The 23,123-nt window shown below is 41.9% G+C and overlaps 1 protein-coding gene across 1 annotated transcript in view; it reads right to left on the reverse strand.

Annotated features, from left to right (window-relative positions):
- Positions 1 to 376: 376 nt before the first annotated feature.
- The window catches only part of MBOAT2 (membrane bound O-acyltransferase domain containing 2), a 107,900-nt gene continuing 85,153 nt past the window's right edge, over positions 377 to 23,123 (reverse strand). Inside the window, exons 7-13 of the mRNA XM_004005673.5 lie at positions 19,386 to 19,569; positions 14,116 to 14,308; positions 13,446 to 13,549; positions 12,446 to 12,510; positions 11,025 to 11,157; positions 9,317 to 9,468; positions 377 to 6,730 (exon numbers count right to left, since the gene is read on the reverse strand). Coding sequence (XP_004005722.2) covers positions 6,505 to 6,730; positions 9,317 to 9,468; positions 11,025 to 11,157; positions 12,446 to 12,510; positions 13,446 to 13,549; positions 14,116 to 14,308; positions 19,386 to 19,569 — 1,057 coding nt within the window. The 3' untranslated portion in view covers positions 377 to 6,504. The remainder of the gene's footprint in view (positions 6,731 to 9,316; positions 9,469 to 11,024; positions 11,158 to 12,445; positions 12,511 to 13,445; positions 13,550 to 14,115; positions 14,309 to 19,385; positions 19,570 to 23,123) is intronic.

Below are 23,123 nucleotides of genomic sequence, written 5' to 3' on the forward strand. Positions count from 1 at the left end.
ATAAAGTCACTAAGTTATGTCCAACTCTTTTGACCCCATGAACTGCAGCACGCCAGGCTCCTCTGTCCTCTGCCATCTCCTAGAATTTGCTCAAGATCATGTCCATTGAGTCAGTGATGCCATCGAACTATCTCATCCTCTGTTGCTATATACTACTAAAGTTGTTCTAACTGCCTCCCCAAGTGTTTATAATTGACAATAGTTTCTTTTGAATATTTTTTTAACCAGTTAAAAAGTCAATGACTCCTGGGAGTATTACCACCCAACTGAAGAATCCTTCAATGAAAAGAGACCATTACTTCTCATGACCATTACTTCTCTGATAGTTCTAGAGACTGAATTTAAAGGCTGTGCAATTAGCAAACACACACATAAATATTTTAAACTACTGTTTAATCATTTTTTAAGACACACAAATTAGAAAAAACATCTTTGAAACCCCGCAATAGGCTACCAGTGCAGCTCTTGGGACGCAGACTAGAAATGAGTGGTTATGAAACATCACGTCACAGTGTAACGGACACAGTGGTAGTTTTCATTTACCAGACAACAGGAACTAGTTCACGGATCTGTCAAAAAATAACACTTCTTTAAAAAAATATTTTGGAATCATAAAAACATAAAGCACAGAACACCACAATCTATTTGTTCTCCCCCAGGGACGGCAAGCAAAGGGCTTTGAATACCAGCTGCTGGAGCTCAGAGCCCCTCGTGTTGGGGTGACAATGCTCAACTACTCCTACGCAGACATCAAGATGCAACCTTTAAAGGAAGGCAGGAATGAAATCACACATTTCCACACTCTATGGAGGAGGGTTTCTCTTGTTTTGCCACAATTATTTTTACTTTCATTCCTATTGCTTTCCATCATGCTCCTGCACGTCTGGGGAGACAGCTGTGCACAGGTGACTGGAGATGGAGCGAGTGTGTGCCAGACATTTGATTCCTCTGTCCTGTAATAAAAAGTCAGGAGCAAATGTACTTTGATGACAAACCCATAGATACAGAACCAGAAATACTTAATATCATAAAAGAAGCATATCTGAAATCCTTTACATGTGTTTGCCCTTTAGTAAGAAAAAACAAAGAGGAATATTAACAGATCAGCTTCTCAAAGTAACTCCAGCACAGAGACTGGGCAGGATACAGTCATTTATGACTCCAGTAAAAGGCAGCCAGTCACTTTTTCCATTTCAAATGTGTTATTAAGAAAATGGTTAGTTATTCCACTGATGGTGCTCTGTAACTTTTGGTTTTCCATTATTATTTCCATTTCTTTTTATAGGAGCAAAATTTGATAAAATGTGACTGGAGAGATGGTTATGCATCACCGAGTAAGCTTTAGATAGTCATTTTTCATGGATCTTTACACTCTCATTTATAGAACATAAAGTCTCAGGGGTTTTTCTTTGCTTTATAAAAGATGTACTGAAAGAAGATAGTTATAATGTTTTAAAGGCAAGACAAATTAGTTGGCATAAAAATGTGTCTTTAGGCTCCATTTCAGGAAGTCTTCTCAATCAATGACCTGTAGAGTCAGTTCTTTACTGGGGTTTGCATAATGTTAGAAACCTCTTACAATAAATATTATTTGAAAATATATAAAAACATTATTAAGCAGCCCACCAAGTAAAATGTAATTGGCTGCACGCTCTGTACAAGAGCCTGAAAAAGCAGCTTAGTCATTGATTCTAAGAGCAGTCCTACAAAATGCCAATATGGAAAATTTCATTTAAAATTTTCTTCTGTAATAAATTACTATAAATAGATTTGTCTACGTGGTGCTGAAGTAAAACACCATGGAGACCCTCTGCATCCTAGTCTTGCAAATCCACATTTCAGAGTGGCATTTCTTTTTTTTAATGCCAATCTTTCTCTTCTTGATAAGGAGTGTGCCCTGTTACACTAGCACTTTTACAAGGAAGGGCTATAGAAAGCAGAACTTCAGCATCTAACTGAAGTGTATAAACGATCAGGTGTTTGTTAAATGTACACTGGGTTAAGTGTAGCTTTATTAGGTCCTTGAGGGCAGTTAGGATTACATTTCACAGTGTTATTTAGAAATAATTCTGCACCTCTGTCAAATTTGGTATATTCAACTTCAGCTAGGATGGACTATTAGTGGCTGAATAAAACTCCACAAAATACTGGTTTGTATCTAAAACTTGGGACAAATGCTTCGCTGACACAGTAATAAGAAGCACCATTCTGAAACAATTATTCTCTCAAGTAATTTTTTTTCTTTCAACTAAAATGCAGAACTCTTTAAATTAATAAACTAATAATTTAGGACAACTTAAAATAAGGAAACAAAAAAAGCATAAATGGCCAGAGGTGGTCATGAATTTACAAGTGAAATTTACAAGGTATACATTTTAAATAGGAAAGATTCTTGTCCTATATGTCATCTAGTCCTTGAATAAAAGTATGTATTTTAGGATTATTTTAATGGCAACATTTTAATTATTTTCTGTAGTTTAAAATAAAGTATAACCAAGTTTTCTTTAAATAATATTTGAGAAGTTGATAAACCCTGTCCAATAAAACTGTCAATTCATATAAAATATTTTTTAGCACGTATCTTCAATTGTACATAGCACAGACAGAAACCAAAAAAGCAGAGAAAGCAAAAAGAGAAAATATTTTCATCAGTGGACACTATTTCATTATGAAAGCTTCATTTTAAGGGCTGTATTCAGTAGAAATGGAATGCTGCCAGGCCTTCTGAGTTAAAGGATTGTAAGGTTTTCCTCTGTTGCCTCAAAAACCTTTTGAAAAGTCAGGGCTTTGAGCTCTGTCAAAGTAAATGGCCATGAAGACAGTCCTGATGGTGACTCTTACAGATGCTGCAAATGGTTTCCAATCGCTACAAACACAACTGCTCATAAACTTTGGGAACTCACCCTCTGGGCTTCTTAAGGAAATTTCCTCTGGAGGGCAGGTCACATGCCCACGTCACAAGGCTCCCTAATGACAGTGTCTGATGAATGCCCAGGTCTCCTCCCAGGACAATCAGTGCTTTGGTGTGGGTTACCTCCATCTTTAATTTATGTATGTATATGTATATATATATGTATATGTATACACACACACACATACATATAAAAGTTTAACTTCTCTATTTTATTTTTGGCCGTGCCACACAGCATGCAGGATCTTTAGTTCTCCAACCAAGGATCAGACCCGTGCCCCCTGCATTGGAAGCTCGGCATCCTAACCACTGGACCACCAGGGAAATCCCTTACCTTCGTATTTAAAAACCATTCTTTAATACTGCGATTTTTTCCCTTAAACCTGGTATCTGTGGAAATCCTGTATGTGAATTTCACATAGTGGGAATCAATTAATAAAAATACTTTTTTAACCAAAATTATGGTGGAGGCATAAGTGGTGGCTGGATATTTGGGAAGCCAAATAAACCTCCTCTATTATACTGGGTATTTTAGAAACTAAATAAATTTCTTCAATTACCCTGAGCTCCGATTAAAAATGTTTATTTTAAAAACTAAGAAAAAGCCAGTTGTATAATGGTGACAAGGAGATACATCAAAATAAATTAACTGCTATGGTTTCAAAAAATAAAACTGTGGGAAAAAGAATTATTTTGTTCATTTTTTTCCCTGAGTAGTAAAATAATAACCAAAAATATAACTGGAGTGGTTTCATGATAATTGAAGAATGAAGAAATAATATAAATATGAACTGAATCTTGTTGATTAAAAAAGCAGCAATCATATATTATAATGAATCCCTTTAACATAGTAGAGATATACCAGTTTTCAATTCTTCTACCATAATTAGAAGTATTAACCCTTACAACACTTCAAATAGATATATTCAATTTATAGAGCACAAAAAGTCTCTTCTTGAGGAGGAAGGTCAAGCTGAGAATCAGAATTCTTTAGTTTGTCTTCTAGATTGCATACTTACAAGTTGTCCAAAATTAAAGAAAAGCTATTCAAAAATCCATGTCATACAGAAACAAAATCTAGATAATCCAGGGGGATGGAAATCAGTACAACTGTATATATACATATATGATGTAGTATCTTCAAAGTAATTGGAAAATTCATCAACTGCCTTGCTTTCTAGATGGTAGAGCTGTGATAACATTCACTGAGCAAAAAAATAGCTACGGGTGATATTAGGTTTCAGTTCAGTTCAGTCACTCAGTCGTGTCTGACTTTTTGTGACCCCATGAATCACAGCACATGCCAGGCCACCCTGTCCATCACCAAGGTTTACAGGCTGAGAAATAAAATATAATCAGATAATAGAACTAAATCATGATTATTTGTTAATGGCTAGGCAGGCTGAACAAAAAGAGCTTTTATTACACTTTCTTGTTTTCATTTATGACATGCCTGCTGCTGCTGCTGCTAAGTGGCTTCAGTCGTGTCCGACTCTGTGCGACCCCGTAGATGGCAGCCCACCAGGCTCCACCGTCCCTGGGATTCTCCAGGCAAGAACATGCCTAGAGTTGTCTTTTACTCTCTTTGTGGTTTTTTTTTTTTCAATAGTGATCAGATTCTCTGCAGCATTAAATGGAGGAGGCATGGTATGGGGTTGGAGCAGGGGGCGCACATACTTTCCATGATTACTCTTTTCTAGCCTCTCACAGTTCACTTAAATTCAAGTGTGTGGGAAAACAGAGAAATTTATTTAGCCTTCCACCCTTTCCTAGGAGGTAACAGGGCATGGCTGGCTAACCTCATCAGGTGTGGGAAAAAAATTACCTTTAGAAAAATAAAAACATTTCATATCAATAAAGACAAGGTTATTCCTAAAGCTCTGGGAAGGTGTTTTTACTGATTAGACCTCAGAAGTGCCAAGCACACTTCCTTTTCCTTTAGTCTTGAAATGAAATACTACACAGCTTAAGCCAAAGAGTTGTTCTGTCATTAACTTTCATTTGCAAATTTATTAATGATGGGGGGAAAAAAAGAGACTCATCATAGATAGACAATTTGCATTTCATTTAAAAATTTAAGGCAAAAAAGAAAATAAATTCCACAAAAGAAAGGTCACATAAAAGTGAAGTCAGAAGACCCTGCCCATCCTTCTCCCTGTCGGCCCATCATTCATCATCACCCTGGGCCACCAGAACCCTGATACCAAGCTGGCGCCACACCCCTCTCCTCTGCTTTCACTGCTGCAGCATCATAATACTGTGGGATCAACGGAGGAATCCAGCTACTGAAGGCAAAATGAATTATGGTGAAAATGGCCTGTAAGATAAAAAGCACATTTTCTGCTTTAAGAATCTAAAACTCGTTAACAAGAGTTAACGGTAAAACTTTCATGGGAGAAGTTAAAAGAGTTTGGAAATTAATCTATATTGTTCTCTACAAAGGTGGCTCAGACCCAATGGCTTTGAAGTTTCCATTTTCCTAAAACGTAACCAAATACGAATTCAACTGTTCAAGGATTTAAAAAGTGATTCGCTAGACAGTGATTTCACTCAGTGATGTCTCTTTCAAAGCCTTCAAGCAATCTCCCGCTATTACTTTCATTATCCTTTTATAATTCTATATAATTTATGTTTGATACATTTCTTTAAAATCCAATGTGATTATAAAGTTATTAAACTTTTATGTCTTACAGGATCACACAGAACTCAGGTAAATAGGGGTGAAGAGCACTTCCACTGAGCCTTGGACCCCTGCCACGTGCAGGCGTGTGTATGAACACAGGTGCCACGGGCCACGGGCAGCGCTTCATTCATGCCTTCCTTCTTTCGTTGGTCATCTTCTTTTTTGAAGAAGAATAAGCTTAAAATATCACATCACCAACCTTTCATTATGTTTAAGGAGTCCTTCCTTGAGGGTTCTCTGTCTGACACAGGGTGATCAAATTCTCCAGGAAAATAAACTACCTACAATTTGGCATCCGCCACTGCTTACAGTTCTACTACATACTGTAGTCATCTGAGAAACTTTAGGAAAACCCTTCAAATACTGCGATGTTTATTGCATTTTAAAGTATCCACAATCTTAAATAATCCTGTTCAAATTCTTCTGGAATTCCTGTGGAGCACACAACATCAAATAGTGAAAGAGCGTTCACACAATGCCACACTTGAAAATACCATTTAGGAAGCAACAGTTTAGGAAATAGAGGGTTTAAGGCAAGACATTCATTTGGAGAAGTTAATTTTTCTCAGTCATCCAGAGTGACATGATTATTCTTCCCTCTCTTCAGTGCCTTGGGACACACAGCGTACATTCAGCAACAGGGCACACATACGACCCTATGGACATATGCTGAGGTCCTGAGTGCCCACTGAAATAATGGAAATATTTTTTGATAAGGCGTGGCCCACCAGACATGGCATGGGAGGGGTATTTCGCTCCATTTCCCAGCTGGTATACAGGGAATTCCCTACCTAAAACTGGCTGATTTCCCCCCATGTGATCCCTTCCCCAACAGACACAGACCCCTTGAAAGGTGCTAAGATTGGTTCCCCTTAACATATAGAAAATAGCCGTCAGAGTACTTTCCTCATCATTGCTTTAATGATGAATGTCTAGAAGCTATTTCTTGATTCTGATTGCAAACACTGTTTGTTGTGAAAAAACTATTCTGTCCCAAAGAACTGTCTCTTTCATCAAACTTTTTGGATCGTGACAGCTGAACGTTTTCATGTGTACTCTTTCCTTTCTGAGTTTTTTTCACCGGCAGCAACAATAATACTAAGATACCAGCAAAGTGAAGGCTGTAATACCAGGAGCTAAAAGAAAAAAAAGGAAAAGTTCACTTTATTAGATTCTGATAATTAACAAGACCTAATGTGACATCTGTCACAACTGTCCCAAGCCCCTTAGGATGTGTATATTTATTACATTATTCTAGAAGAAAAATCCCCCTTGGGTGAAACACAAATCATGAATGCCTATGGGTATTTATAAAGCACTGTACAAACCTAGGCCAGTCACAAGCATGATACTAGACATTCCTTTGTACAGGGTCCTAAGGCCAGAACTAAATAAAACAAAAATAAAAATTTACTTATTAATAGCTGTATAGATCTGAAAATATCTCTCAAATCTGCAGAGTCAAATACTGACTAAAGAATACAGGTGGTAAAGACACCGTAAAAGGCTTGCCTGCTACATATTGCCCCTAATTAAGTCACAAATATTCCAGTGATGTCATGTTGCTGCTGTGAAAGTCGATCAGTCGCATCAGGCTCTTTGCGACCCCACAGACTATACAGTCCATTAAATTCTCCAGGCCAGAATACTGGAGTGGGTAGCCTTTCCTTTTCCAGGGGATCTTCCCAACTCAGGGACTGAACCCAGGTCTCCCACATTGTGGGCAGAATCTTTACCAGCTGAGCCACAAGGGAAGCCCAAGAATACTGGAGTGGGTAGCCTTCTCCAGTGGATCTTCCCAACCTCAAGAATCGAACCAGGGTCTCCTGCATTGCACGCAGATTCTTTTACTAACTGAGCTATCACGGAAGCCCAGTGACGTAACAGATAAGCAATATAGCTTCTTGATCGTAACTGTCACAAAATAAAGGTCACATTATTAAAAATATTATTAGACATATCATGCCTTAAATATAAACCAATGTGACATACTGCTTCTATAGCTGTAAATCTCAATGTTCCTGAGACAGAATATCCAATCAATAGCTCAATCACATTTAAATATATGTAATAATTGTTAAAATGAAAAATTCTAACAGGAGTTACTTATGTCTTCCTGTATGACTCTTATCATATTCAATTCAATAATTCTGTGACCATATACTCTTGCTGTCATTCTAAGTGCTAGGGTAATAAGGAATTTATGAAAGAATAAAGCTTTTGATCTCAGACAGATCACTATCTAATACAGGGGAGGTGAATTTGGTGGGTGAGGGAGAGAAGACAGATAGATAACATATGGAATTCAAAATAATAATTTCTATCATGTAGAGATGACAATAATTCCTCTAGAGAAGGAAATGGCAACCCACTCTATTATTCTTGCCTGGGAAATCCCATGCATAGAGAAGTCTGATGGGCCACAGCCCATGGGATCACAGAGTCATGCCTGACCGAGTGGCTAAACAACATCAACAAGAGCTGACGATGTACCAATGAACCGTAAGAGTGAAAAGGGCACCCACAGTGAAATTTAAGCAACTGATTATCTTTTGATTGAAGAAATTAAGAGAATAATTTGTTATAAAGAACAAGCTATACTTTTTCAACTACTTCATCATATTTTTTATTGTTCATCTTCTATAGGTTTTCCTTTTCTTTTGAAGTTAGCAGTCTGATAGCCTAAACTCTTGGTCCATGGACTTTATTAAAAGCTTCTGGTGACTATCAGAGGATATACTGCCTTGGCAAAAAATGTCCATTTGAAAAACCTGAATGAACTTTCTGGCCAACCCAGTATTTACTTCCGCCCCTAAAATATCTCCAGTGACTCATAAGCATCTGCTATAACATACAAACCCCCAAACCTTGGCTTTCGAGCAGGGGGCTCTCACCACCCTTGGCTCTTGAGCAGGGGTGAGCAGCCTTGGCCCATGGGTCAAAGCTAGCTGATGTCTCTCTCTCTCTGTTAAATTGAGAAATAACTGACAAGTAACACTATTAGCTTCAGGTGTGCAACACAATGATTCAATCTGTTATATGTCATGAAATGACTGCCACAACCATGCAGTTCATGTCCAAGTGTAGAAAGAAGAGCTCCACTTTCCAGTGAAACTTTTGAGAGATCTGAAGCAGTGGGTACCCAGGTGATAGCCCTCTAAGTCACACTCTTATCTCAAGTCTGAATAGTGTTAATCATTCCATAAATAAACTTGAGACTGCTAGGTTTAAGATGTAAAAGTAACTGACAATGCACTTAACTGCAGGAAATAAGCTATTCTACCTAAAAGCAAGAAGCTTTCCTAAAGTTCAAAATATGATACAAATGAACTTATTGATATTTACAAAACAGGAATCAACTCACAAACACAGAAAGCAAACCTATGGTTGGTTACCTAAGGGAAAAGGGCACAGGGGAGAAATAAATTAGGAGGCTGGAATGAAAATATACACACTACTATGTATAAAATAGATAACCAACAGGGACCTCCTGTACAGCACAGGGAACTATAGGCAATATCTTATAATAATCTATAATGGAAAACAATCTTAAAAAGTGTATATATATATGTATACACACACACACACACACACACACACATATATATACATGAAAACTTTTGGTATACATCTGAAACTAACACAAATTATAAATTAACTATATTTCAATAAATTTTTTTTACAAATTTCCAGTGGCACATTTGTTAAGAGTTAACACTTACCTGTAAAACATGAGTGAAGGTTTTACAGAAAGAAGTACAAATGGCACAACTGTGTAACTTATTGTTATCTGAGTTGCTATCCATGTTATAACATCGTACAAAAATTTCAGCAGGGGAGGTTTGATGAAATAATGTCTAAAGTTATTTCTCACCTGAAATAAACAGAAATATTCATCTTTAACAATGCTTATGGAATCACACTGACTCCATCAACTGTTTCAAGGACGTGGAATAGATGAAACTCTCATACATTGCTGCTGGGCATCTAAAATGGTACTGTTACTATGGGCAAAGCTGGTTCAGAGAAAACTAATACACTTATAAATAAATATAAAAACTATGGAAAAAGCATGGTGAAGCATCGGGGCAAAATGTGTGAATCTGAGTGAAGAGCACAGAGGAGCTTTCCTATAACTTTTCTGTGGATTTCAAATTGTATCAAAATTAAAAGCTTCCCCGCCAAAGTTAACAATTGCTTCAGTCAGTTCACTTCTGTCCCTCAGTTGTGTCTGACTCTTTGCGACCCCATGAATCGCAGCATGCCAGGCCTCCCTGTCCATCACCAACTCCCGGAGTTTACCCAAACTCATGTCCATTGAGTTGGTGATGCCATCCAGCCATCCTCTGTAGTCCCCTTCTCCTCCTGCCCCCAATCCCTCCCAGCATCAGAGTCTTTTCCAATGAGTCAACTCTTCGCATTGGGTGGCCAAAGTACTGGAGTTTCAGCTTCAGCATCAGTCCTTCCAAAGAACACCCAGGACTGATTTCCTTTAGGATGGACTGGCTGGATCTCCTTGCAGTCCAAGGGACTCTCAAGAGTCTTCTCCAACACCACACTTCAAAAGCATCAATTCTTCAGCACTCAGCTTTCTTCACAGTCCAACTCTCACATCTATACATGACCACTGGAAAAACCATAGCCTTGACTAGACAGACCTTTGTTGGCAAAGTAATGTCTCTGCTTTTGAATATGCTGTCTAGGTTGGTCATAACTTTCCTTCCAAGGAGTAAGCATCTTTTAATTTCATGGCTGCAGTCACCATCTGCAGTGATTTTGGAGCCCAGATAAATAAAGTCTGACACTGTTTCCACTGTTTCCCCATCTATTTCCCATGAAGTGATGGGACCAGATGCCGTGATCTTCATTTTCTGAATGTTGAGCTTTAAGCCAACTTTTTCACTCTCCTCTTTCACTTTCATCAAGAGGCTTTTTAGTTCCTCTTCACTTTCTGCCATAAGGGTGGTGTCATCTGCATATCTGAGGTTATTGATATTTCTTCCGGGAGTCTTGACTCCAGCTTGCGCTTCTTCCAGTCCAGCGTTTCTCATGATGTACTCTGCATAGAAGTTAAATAAGCAGGGTGACAGTATACAGCCTTGACGTACTCCTTTTCCCACTGGGAACCAGTCTGTTGTTCCATGTCCAGTTCTAACTGTTGCTTCCTGACCTGCATATAGGTTTCTCAAGAGGCAAGTCAGGTGGTCTGGTATGCCCATCTCTTTCAGAACTGGCACACCTGGCTTTCCCGTGCTTCACTTTACTGTGCCTTCCTCTCAGATGAACCGAGTATGGGTGGGGCCTGCCTGCCTCACTCAACACACGTGGCAGGCACACCCATCGGAGCTCAGGGCTGGCCCGGCCAGAGCAGCGAGGCCCCCACTCCACGTGATTGGCCCTGCAGGATGAGAAGGCGTCCCCCATACTCACAGCTCGCGCCACCAGCGTCATCAGCACTCCAGTGAGAAAGGTCAGGTAATAGCCAGGGTACACCCCGTGCCAAATGGCAGAGAGGAAGAAGGTCTGGATGATGGGACTCAAGGAGGCGCGCTCATAACACACCCTGGAAACCACGACACACATGAGTGATGAGAAGCCTGTCACGCTCAGGACCATCTTTCTTTCACTCCCAGTCAGCATTTAGGAAAACAACCACACCTTAGCTTGGCCATTAGCCTCAGGGAGACTATGGCTACTATGAGGTTTACAAAAAGATTTTTCACTTCTGTCTTCTTACTGGTATCACCAAAATGATCATTTCTAGTGTGTGAGGTGTCTGTACTATGTACAGAAAAACTTTAATAAATATAAAAGTTACTCTTATCTTACATTATTTTATTATTTTCTTCACTAACATTTAGGACTTTCAATTGATCTAACCGTACTCTATCAGGAACCAGATTGTGCTTAAAAGTCTTCTGTCACAGGTGGAGAACTTATATGAAAATGAGATTTTCCTAAGGTATAAAATTTAAAATATAACAACAAAAATAACATAACAATTAGCTCAGAAAATGTGCAGCCACTGGGGAGACTTCAAGGCACCATGAAGTGACGCGAGTATATTTTGGGTGTTTCAAGAGGTAAAGGTCATTATTTGTCATAAATAAAGGGCATCACAGAGAATGGTGCTTGGAGTCCCTCTATCACAAGAGCAGTGTTTTGTGAAATAAACTCAAAACCTGGCAGTATCCCATCGGGAACAAGGAGACAGGATCCCTGGGAGTTTCTGTGCACTGTCCTAAATTTGCATCCTGTAATCAGTCCTCTGTCTTCCCCCTGTGCTCCTGACAACCTCCTCTTTATTATTCTTAACTCAAGTGCCTCTTCTCCCCTCGCACCCCCGTGCCTGCACGCCTCCTGCCCTCTCATCATCATCCTCACTACAAGGATCAGCATGTGGAGATTACTCTGCCATGTTTCTAACGAGACCTTGAATTCCAACTGCAGAGGTTCAGTCTTCAGATCCTGTACCCAACATATAAAGGTCTATTGTACTGGAATAGTTGAACTATTGTGGAAAATCTAATGCATACATATGGTGGTTATGTAGCCACTTTTGTTTGGTCAAATCTCCCATGAATGAGGGACGTACTGGCGATTTCAGACCTCGGTGGGCACCTTTAAAGGCAAGTGGAGAGGTCTGTGGTAGCCACATTTAGGACTTAAGGCTAAACAGTTCTCAGGCTTGGTACCACCCTGCTTTGGAGGACAGTAAGTGTGTTTCCTCGTTAACACAAAGTCACAGCGTTCATTTAATTTAATCTAATCAAGAATGTGAACCCAGTGAAGCTCAGTCTCAAGACCCAGAGGCCAAAGCATAGCTGAAGACGGTTCTGGAAGGAGCTTACCTTTTGAGCCAAAGAGCTGTCTGAATATTCCAATTATCGAGAAACATCTTCAAACTTGTTGACATCTGAAAAACAAAGCAACTTTTTTCTTTGGCAAATAAAATAATGAAGCTTTAAAAGGTAAGCAACATTTTACTGGCCTAAGAGTACACCCTTGACAGTGACAGTGGGGTGTGGTCTCTTTCCTAAATACTGCTTTCTAATGGAGTATCATTCTACAAAAGGAGTTTACTGTGGGGAACACCTATAAGGTGTTCTCCCTATAAGGACTTCTCGCCGTTTTCTCCTGTGTGTTAATAACACTTACAGGGGCCATCGTGGAATCATCCCAAGACACTCCTGCAGAGCACGTGAATAAACAGCAGTGGCCGGTCACTGGGCACAGCCTGGATGCCCCCCTACTGGCACAGCCCCCTGTGCCCTCACCTCCTTTAGCCCCTCACCTACCCCACTTTGGGGAGTCTGAGGCCCTCTGGACCTGCTCCTCGGGAGGAGTGGTCTGCACATCTTCCTACCTTCCCAGCCCCTCACTCAAGCCTCTAAGACTGTGCTCAGCAGGGCCTCTATTCCTCCCCAGCTTCACCTGTCAGTACCGCTAGGTAACAACAAGGACCACGACCCTGCCCCCAACCTTGGGCTGCCACCCTTGACCGGAGCACCTGGCTGCCTCCTACTAAGAACTCAGCCTACAGCATCATTTCCTCCAGGACGCCTTCCCTGGGCCACTAGTCCAAGCTGGACCACTCTGCCTCCCTGATCATAGCCAGTCTTTCTGTATCTCTGTAACCCAAACTGGATTCAAGCCCAGAAGGGCCTTATTCACCAGATCCCCACGGCCTGGGGCACATAGCTGATGACTGACAAATATTAGCTGAGTGAAAAGAGTGAGATTATTGCAAATCTTTCAGCACCACTCTAGGAACATCATGTTGTAATCTACGAAAGCAAGTTATGCCACTTAAGAATCCTGCAGTGACTGACTGCCTGATGCTGCACTAACCTCTATTTGCTTGATCCTCAGATTGGAAATTAGGTCCCAACGGGCAGCTCCATTTTCATCATACCCTCTGAATCCAAAGCCCGCCGCATTGTTGATGGCGTCAGCTGCAGGACACGATGGAAAAGAAAGTGTTACGAACCTGTGTGACAAACTGCCGTGCTGCCCCAGAAGACATATGTTATCATAGACTATGCCCTTGAATTCTATTAAAGTGGACTTATTCTCATTTTCTCTGATGCTGTAATAAAATGGGCCTTGCTCCAGCTTTTAGGATCTAACAGTTTCTAGGGCTTCCCTGGTGGCTCAGACGGTAAAGAATCTCCCTGCAATGCGGGAGACCTGGGTTCTGATCCCTGGGTCGGGAAGATCCCCTGGAGAAGGGAATAGCTACCCATTCCAGTATTCTTGCCTAGGAAATCTCATGGACAGAGAAGCCTGGCGGGGCTGCAGTCCATGGGATTGCCAAGAGTCGGACACAACTGGAGTGTCACTTTTCAACAGTTTTCAGGATCAGTCCTTGTACACAGGACATGAACTGTGAGGTTTGTTTCTCCTGCAGAGATGACCCTAGTTTTTCTCATCGGTCCTGAACTACACATCCTCAAGAAGGCATCCTCCTGGCTACTGACACGTCCAATGCTAATGCAAAGCCTATTCACATGTTACTTACCTAACGTCCATGCAAAATAGTACTTGGGTCTGGCAGCCAAAAGAGAGACGTAGAGATAGACCACCTTGGTCGGCCATGAAGCTGTGGCCTGAAAATGCTCATCAATGTTGTACTCCACAGGTAACATCTTAGAGATGGTCAAGTGGAACAGTAAGGAAAGTCCACAGACTAAGAGTTTCTGAATAACTGCGACCTGAAAGCAAGACAAGTTGTCATAAAACTAATCCGTACTCCTTTTACTTCCTTCCACGTATTATCACCAGATGACTCACTCTGAATATAGTTATTAAGCTTGTATAACTCAGTCAAAAGTCCTGAACTCTCGTCATGCTCAGCATTTAAAGCCTTCACTGTCTCACAGGTTGAATAGGCAAAGCCTTATGTCTACCTCTGGGTCATGGCTCAAATCACACCAGAAACACCAATTTGTACTCGAAGGACTTTCAGTAATTTTAAAAAATATTCTAAAAGCAAACACAGGTATATAGGATGACTATGTAAAAATGTTACCATTAATAGGTTTGGGTAGAGATTTTTATATGATCACACTCACATGTACGGTTTATTTTTTTCCACTGTGCCTTTTCCCTGGTTTCCAAGTTCTAGGTATTTCATGGAAACTATTTTTACAATACACAACTTTTACATTTCTTTAAACCTGAAAGTTCTTTTATACAATTTTATTCAAGATGATAAAACTAAAAGAGCAACACAAGCAAGAAAACAAAAGCCCTATACAAAAGATTCTGATGGAAAGAAAAGGCAGACCTTTACTTTTTTCCGGTAAGGTTAAATTACCTCCAGAGAACCCAACTCATGGCGCTTTTGTGTTTTCAGGAGGCCAGACTATTTCAATCTGATTCTATACAAAGGAGATTCTACAGCCTATGGAGGGAAAGAAAGAAGTAGACGAAAGAAGAGGCCAGATCCAGATGAAAGGATGAAACAAAATACTTTGATTAGTGTCCCACACAGGAATCAAATAATATTCCAACTAACTGCAGTAATTCACGGATAAACACTTATTTAACACTTTCTGTAACGGGGCCAAAAGCAAGGCTCAAAGGCAAGAGTGAGAGCACGTGCCAGATTCCTGCACTTTATTCCTGCACAAAAAAAGCTTTATTCATTCTCGGGCTGCTTGTCAGGAGACACTGGACGGTAAAGGGCTCTTTGCTGAAGCTGCTCTTATTCTCATTTTCCTGGTCGTCTTTCAAAGCTTTCTCTAGAAAAGTAAGGCTACCTTTCCTTCACCCTCCACCTCCAAAATACCTAAGCTACACGTCTGAACAGAAAGAGATTTGCAGCAGGTCATTAGAGAAAAATTACAATTATAAATGAAGTGAGATGAACCAAAAGACCTCACACATGAACCTAAATATTGGCTGTATCCTTTTAGTAACATAATGAGAAATACCAGGGCCCTTAGACTGCGCACCCTAGTTTCTAGGTCTCAGTTTAAAAACGGTTAACGTAACAGAAGCCATTACATGCTCATGCCCAGTCTCGTCTGACTCTTTGCAACCCCATGGACTGTAGCCCACCGGACTCCTCATCCATGGGATTTTCCAGCAAGAGTACTGGAGTGGGGTGCCACTTCCTCCTTCAGGGGATCTTCCTGACCCAGGGATTGCACCCACGTCACCTGCATTGGCAGGAGCATTCTTTACCACTGAGCCACCTGGGAAACCCTAAAGTAACATACCTGACCTCAGACACCAGCTGGCACACACAACCAGGACATCCCTTAAACAGCTGAGCCAGTGTGGGATTCAGTTCAGCTGAGTCGCTCAGTCAAGTCCGACTCTTTGCGATCCCATGAATTGCAGCACGCCAGGCCTCCCTGTCCGCCACCAACTCCCGGAGTTTACTCAAACTCATGTCCATCGAGTCAGTGATGCCATCCAGCCGTTTCATCCTCTGTTTTCCCCTTCTCCTCCTGCCCCCAATCCCTCCCAGCATCAGAGTCTTTTCCAATGAGTCAACTCTTCACATCAGGTGGCCAAAGTACTGGAGTTTCAGCTTTAGCATCATTCCCTCCAAAGAAATCCCAGGGCTGATCTCCTTCAGAATGGACTAGTTGGATCTCCTTGCAGTCCAAGGGACTCTCAAGACTCTTCTCCAACACCACAGTTCTAAAGCATCAATTCTTTGGCGCTCAGCTTTCTTCACAGTCCAACTCTCACATCCATACATGACCACTGGAAAACCATAGCCTTGACTAGACGGACCTTTGTTGGCAAAGTAATGTCTCTGCTTTTCAATATGCTATCTAGGCTGGTCATAACTTTCCTTCCAAGGAGTAAGCATCTTTTAATTTCATGGCTGAAATCATAATCTGCAGTTATTTTGGAGCCCCCAAAAAAATGAAGTCTGACACTGTTTCCACTGTTTCCCCATCTATTTCCCATGAAGTGATGGACGAGATGCCATGATCTTCGTTTTCTGAATGTTGAGCTTTAAGCCAACTTTTTCACTCTCCTCTTTCACTTTCATCAAGAAGCTTTTTAGTTCCTCTTCACTTTCTGCCATAAGGGTGGTATCATCTGCATATCTGAAGTTATTGATATTTCTTCTGGCAATCTCGATTCCAGTTTGCGCTTCTTCCAGCTCAGTGTTTCTCATGATGTACTCTGCATAGAAGTTAAATAAGCAGGGTGACAATATACAGCCTTGACGTATTCCTTTTCCCATATGGAACTAATCTCTTGTTCCATGTCCAGTTCTAACTGTTGCTTCCTGACCTGCATATAGGTTTCTCAAGAGGCAGCTCAGGTGGTCTGGTATGCCCATCTCTTTCAGAATTTTCCACAGTTTATTGTGATCCACACAGTCAAAGGCTTTGGCATAGTCAATAAAGCAGAAATAGATGTTTTCTGGAACTCTCTTGCTTTTTCCATGATCCAGTGGATGTTGGCAATTTGATCTCTGGTTCCTCTGCCTTTTCTAAAATCAGCTTGAACATCTGGAAGTTCACGGTTCACATATTGCTAAAGCCTGGCTTGGAGAATTTTGAGCATTACTTTACTAGCATGTGAGATGAAGTGGTTTGAACATTCTTTGGCATTGCCTTTCTTTGGGATTGGAATGAAAACTGACCTTTTCCAGTCCTGTGGCCACTGCTGAGTTTTCCACATTTGCTGGCATATTGAGTGCAGCACTTTCACAGCATCATCTTTCAGGACTTGAAATAGCTTAACTGGAATTCCATCACCTCCACTAGCTTTGTTCGTAGTGATGCTTTCTAAGGCCCGCTTGACTTCACATTCCAGGATGTCTAGCTCTAGGTGAGTGATCACACCATCATGATTATCTTGGTTGTGAAGATCTTTTTGTACAGTTCTGTGTATTCTTGCCACCTCTTCTTAATATCTTCTGCTTCTGTTAGGTCCATACCATTTCCGTCCTTTATCGAGTCCATCTTTGCATGACATGTTCCCTTGGTATCTCTAAATTTCTTGAAGAGATATCTAGTCTTTCCCATTCTGTTATTTTCCTCTATTTCTTTACATTGGTTGCTGAGGAAGGCTTCCTAATCCTAATGTGGGATTAGTAACTTGGAAAGGCAGGAGGTGAGGGGGCCTAAATCTGGGAAGTGTAACACCCGGTTCCCATGGCCTCCTGCTGAGCAGGTGGACAACCCCTCCCCTATGCTGGCAGGAGGTCAGAAGTTAACCCTCAGGGAAGCCTAACCAGAGAAGAACCAGGTTTAGGGACGCAGGTCTACAGCAGGGCTGGAATGAATGTGGAGACATGGGTGATGCATCCTGAGACGTGATATCCTTTAGCATCTGCCCAGCCCCCACCCCTCTTCACTCAGTGCCCAGCTCTGGGGACCAGCAGTCAAGTCTGGACACCCAGAGCAGAAGACAGGAGAAGTCTTCACTCAAGAACCCAAACAGCCCCAGAAAAAATGCCTACATACATCACAGGAGAGACTGACAGGGGTTCCCTGGAGCCATCCTCCACTTCTTACACAGTGAAGGATTTTCTGTTTGGACATGCTGAAGTCACACGTCATAGTCTCCTCTGCAGCTGAGTGTGGCTATGTGGTCACAGGTAACATGGATAACTTCTGTGGCAAGCATCTTAGACTATGGAGTGAGGGAAACACCCTGCGGACGGCAAACCTGGGAACACTTGGAGCTCCAGCCCATGGAGCTGCCCTGTTATCCGTGGACTGCTGACACATGAGCTGTCAAGTGAGAAAGAACACAACTCCCACCTTGTTTAAACCACTGTCATTTTGGTCCTTGGTTCAGCAGCTAAACCTGTACCTTAACTAATGCAGCTGAAGACAACTGGGAGGCCCCCAGCAAATGGGCCACAGGGTCCTGACCGACCTACCTGGCATTCAAAGAGTCTCCACACCCCACTCGTAACACAGTTTCCTACTGCCATTGAGTGATCTGTAAATAACTCCCACCGTTTGACTGTGTGAACTATGTACATATGGAACTTAAATTTATCATTGCTGTTGCTGCTGCTGCTAAGTCGCTTCAGTCGTGTCCGACTCTGTGACCCCATAGACAGCAGCCCACCAGGCTCTCCTGTCCCTGGGATTCTCCAGGCAAGAACACTGGAGTGGGTTGCCATTTCCTTCTCCAGTGCATGAAAGTGAAAAGTCAAAGTGAAGTCACTCAATCATGCCCGACTCTTAGCGACCCCAAGGACTGCAGCCTACCAGGCTCCTTCATCCATGGGATTTCCCAGGCAACAGTACTGGAGTGGGGTGCCATTGCCTTCTCCTAAATTTATCGTTAGACACATTTATTTGGTTTCATTTCTTTGGCCTGACCCACGTGGCTTGCAGGATTTTAGTTCCCTGACCAGGGACTGAACCTGGGCGTTGGCACCAAAAGTAAAGAGTCCCAATCACTAGACCACCAGGGAATTCCCTTGGAATTTTAATTTAAAATATATTCAAACCGTGATATATGCTATTGTCAACAACCTCTTGTTTATGGTGTTCAGAACCTGATGGAGGAGAGTGACCTTTCATAAGGGTTTTCTGTAAAATACTCCATGACTATAAAGCATTTCCTCACATCGTAGGTAACCTTACTTTTGTTCTTTAATCATGGTTGTACTTCTACAAGGCATCACCACTAGGTACTATGTGAAGAGTCATTTACCTTGAAAAACGTTTTTAAAGAAAAAAATGGGTATCTTTTTTTTTTAAAGAGAAAGACGACAACACTGGTCTCCTGAAATAAACAAGGCTAATCAGTAGATGCTAGAAATGCTGCAGACGAATCTCCAGGTCTTACATTTGGTGATGGCTCTGTCCTTTCGTACTGTATCTCTTCTTTCCCATTTTCACCTGACTGTGTCATATGGTACGATCTGCCTTCGATGAAAGTGATGTAGTCTTTGTAAGAGCAGAGCGGGCCTGCCAGGATACCCATGAAGTTACAGTTGTAACTTAAATACTCCAGAAGGCTGGGCATGCGCCTGCAACAAAGAGAAACGCTATGTGTAAGACAGACGTTTGCTTTGTGAAAACGCGACGGGAGTGATCAGCTCCAACCTCGACTCCTCCTACCATTTCCAAAATAAAGCAAGCTGTGATTTTCATCTGCCTCCAAACAATAAGAATCTAAAGGTTCAGGATGAAGGAATGCTCAGTGGTGTTTCTGGATAAAAGAGTTTCCATCCGGGTCTTTATGAGCCACGACAAAGCGTTTCTATCTGATTTCCTCATGATGAAACAAAGTCAAGGTGGACAAGATAGGGCAGAAGACTCATCTCTTACTAGTCAATCACTCACTCACTCGCTTAACAAATCTGTGTGTACCCATGCTCCTGGGTCTAGAGACACAGCAGTAAATACCAGAGGGGGATTCTGCAGAGAACTCACACAACAGCTGCAGAAAATCAAGAATAAAAAACAGACAGCTAAGGGCTAAAAGGGGAAGGGGGCATTTTATTAACAAGCCAGGAAGGCTTCTCTGATCATGAGATGAGTAAGGGAGTTGTGTGAATGTCCAGGACCAGGACTCCAGGGACAGGGAGCAAAGAGCTGGGGCAGGTCCAGGCGCAGGGAGGCCAGTGTAGTTGGAGGGGTTGAGCTGGGGAGGCAGGGGGGATGTCAGTATGCTGAGGTGGGGAACACAGGGCCTGCCTTACAAGCCATGGTGGAAGCTTCAGATTTTATTCAGACTGTGCTGAAAAACTACAGTGGTGGTGGTGGTGGTGGTGTAGGGGGCTCAGTCATTTTGTGACTCTTTGCAACCCCATGGACTGTAGCCACCAGGCTCCTCTGTCCATGGGATTTCTCAAGTAAGACTATTGGAGGGGGTTGCCATTCTTTTCTTTACTACAGTAGGGTTTCCAATACCTATGTTTTCAAAAGAACCCCTCGAGCCCGTGTGTGTGGAGAGAGGAGGGTGGAGAAGGGACCACCAGGCAGGAGGATGTGGGATCCAGGGGGAGGTGACAGGGCTGGATCCATGCGGGGGACAGTGTCTGAGTACAGCCTGGCAGCACAGCCCTGGGGTCTGCTGATGGATGGGGGTGGGGAGCGAGGGAGAAGGAGTCAAGGATGTCTCCCAACATTTTTAATTCAGTTGCTCTCAGGTCCGTCCAAATGGTACATGGTATCTAAAGTGTACCAAGCATTCCAGCTCTCAATGCAGAAAACCTGGAGAAAACCAGTTAACACAGGACACTATGAAAATGCATCAGAAGTGTGCATTTTTTATACCTTAAAACCACCTCTGGGACTTCCCTGGTGGTCCAGGGGTTAAGAATCTGCCTTGCAATGCAGGGGATGAGGGTTCCGTCCCTGGCCAGGGATTGAACTAGGATCCCACACGCTACAGAGCAACTAAGTCCCTGGACCACAACTAGAGATCCCACATGTGCAAAGAGGACCTGCCGCAGCCAAATTTAAAAATATATATATATATTATATGGATATAAACAGCTCCATCTGTCAAGTCTGCCATCTACTGACAACCATAAACCACCACAAATAAAAGAGCAGCTACAGCTGAAGATGATAAAGAGGCTCTTAAACGTGTTATAGCCCCATCTGCCTCTCTAAGATGACACGTGATCTCCTAAAAAAAAACCACGCAAATGCTTTCTGTGGCCAAAAGGGGTCAACAGAACCTCCTCATAAATATTTTTATAAAAATAAAACAAAGAGAAAACAGTGCTCTGGTCCACCTGACACCCAGCTAAGTCACCACTTAACTCAAAATGCCTTTTAAATTTTTCTACACTTTGTTGTTGTTGTTCAGTTGCTCAGTCATGTACAACTCTTTTGTGACCCATGGACTACAGCCCTCCAGGCTCCTCTGTCCATGGGATTTCCCAGGCAAGAACACTGGAGTGGGTTGCCACTTCCTTCTCTAGGGGATCTTCCCAACCCAGGTTATCGAACCTGGGTTTATTATATATATTTTTTAAATATAAATTTATTTATTTTAATTGGAGGCTAATTACTTTACAATATTGTATTGGTTTTGCCATACATTAACATGAATCCGCCACGGGTATACACATGTCCCCATCCTGAACCCCCCACCCTCCTCCCTCCCCACACCATCCCTCTGGGTCATCCCAGTGCACCAGCCCCAAGCATCCTGTATCCTGCATCGAACCTGGACTAGTGATTCATTTCACATATGATATTATACATGTTTCAATGCCACTCTCCCAAACCATCCCACCCTCTCCCTCTCCCACAGAGTCCCAAAGACTGTTCTATACATCTGTGTCTCTTTTGCTGTCTCTCATACGGGTCAAACCCACATCTCCTGCTTGGCAGGCGGATTCTTTACCACTGAGCCACCTTCCTACATTTCAAATTGCTTAGAACCTTAAGTACTTTTTCTTGAGGACTCAGAAAAGATGGCAGCAAGGCATTTCTGGCACATTTCCCCTCGTAGTTCTTCCCATGTTGGGCTGAGTTAGAGACTTTATCACCACCTCACACACAGCACAAGTGCCCCGCCATCACAAAGCTGCAAAGAGCCCGTTATGCTCCAGCAACAGAGCCTCATTTTCAACACTGCTTACTTCAAGGCCAGAACAACGCCAGGTTATCTAAGCCACAGCTCATCTTACCGCATCCATCAATGTATCACAATTTGGAAGGACGGGAGATAATTCTGATTTACGAAACTTGCTGAAGTCATTTCTGGCTCAACTGTTATATCAAACGACCAGTCACGTTAGGAAAGAAGCTGATAACTGTAATACATGCAATTAAAATTAGAACTGAGCATAACTGTAATACCCTAATTATGGTATCAATGGAAGACTCATTCTTCATTCCATAAACATTGATTCAATATCAACTGTGCATGGAAATGTGAGAGAACTGTGGGCAACAATGAGCTCTGTGATTTTACGTTTGGGTAGCAAATCTGAAGAGTCCTCTCTGCCTCCTTCCACTGTTCAGACAAGCAGAGAGTTGAATTTAACCAGCTCTCGGGTCTTGCCAGGTGGCCACCTAAGAGGGAGTGTCTATTAATGAGAAGTTCCTGGGATGGACAAGGACTCATATGGATCACAGAGCTCAGATCAAGCTAACCTCTCATCAAACAAATAAATTCAAGTGCATATTTACTGATCTATAAAGACTGGCTGTAGTGAACATCAAAAGAGTAATTTTAAAGATGGGGAAAGTATAAGAAGATTCTCAAGACATACAACCTGGGATCAAAGGTGAGCACTTTGGGCAGGGCCTCCTACTACACAATCTCCTTCTTTTGACAGCCATGCATATATTAGTCCCAGATTTACAGGAAACAAGGTGCTTGCGGGATGCTTTTCTTCAAATAAAATGAGTACCTTATCTCTAATTATATTAGATTAAGGCAGGCCCCACCAAGAAATTAAGCTAGTCCTTAGACGAATCCATAGGGGACCACAATAAATGACATAGCAGCCTACTGCAGAAGGAATTCCCCAAATAGCAAGGTGAATATCCTGCTGGTTCTTCATTATTTCAAAACATGGCATCTTTGTGCTATATTAACATATCGCAGCCCAGG

Source organism: Ovis aries, chromosome 3 (assembly GCF_016772045.2).
Source record: "Ovis aries strain OAR_USU_Benz2616 breed Rambouillet chromosome 3, ARS-UI_Ramb_v3.0, whole genome shotgun sequence".
NCBI classification, from domain to species: domain Eukaryota; kingdom Metazoa; phylum Chordata; class Mammalia; order Artiodactyla; family Bovidae; genus Ovis; species Ovis aries.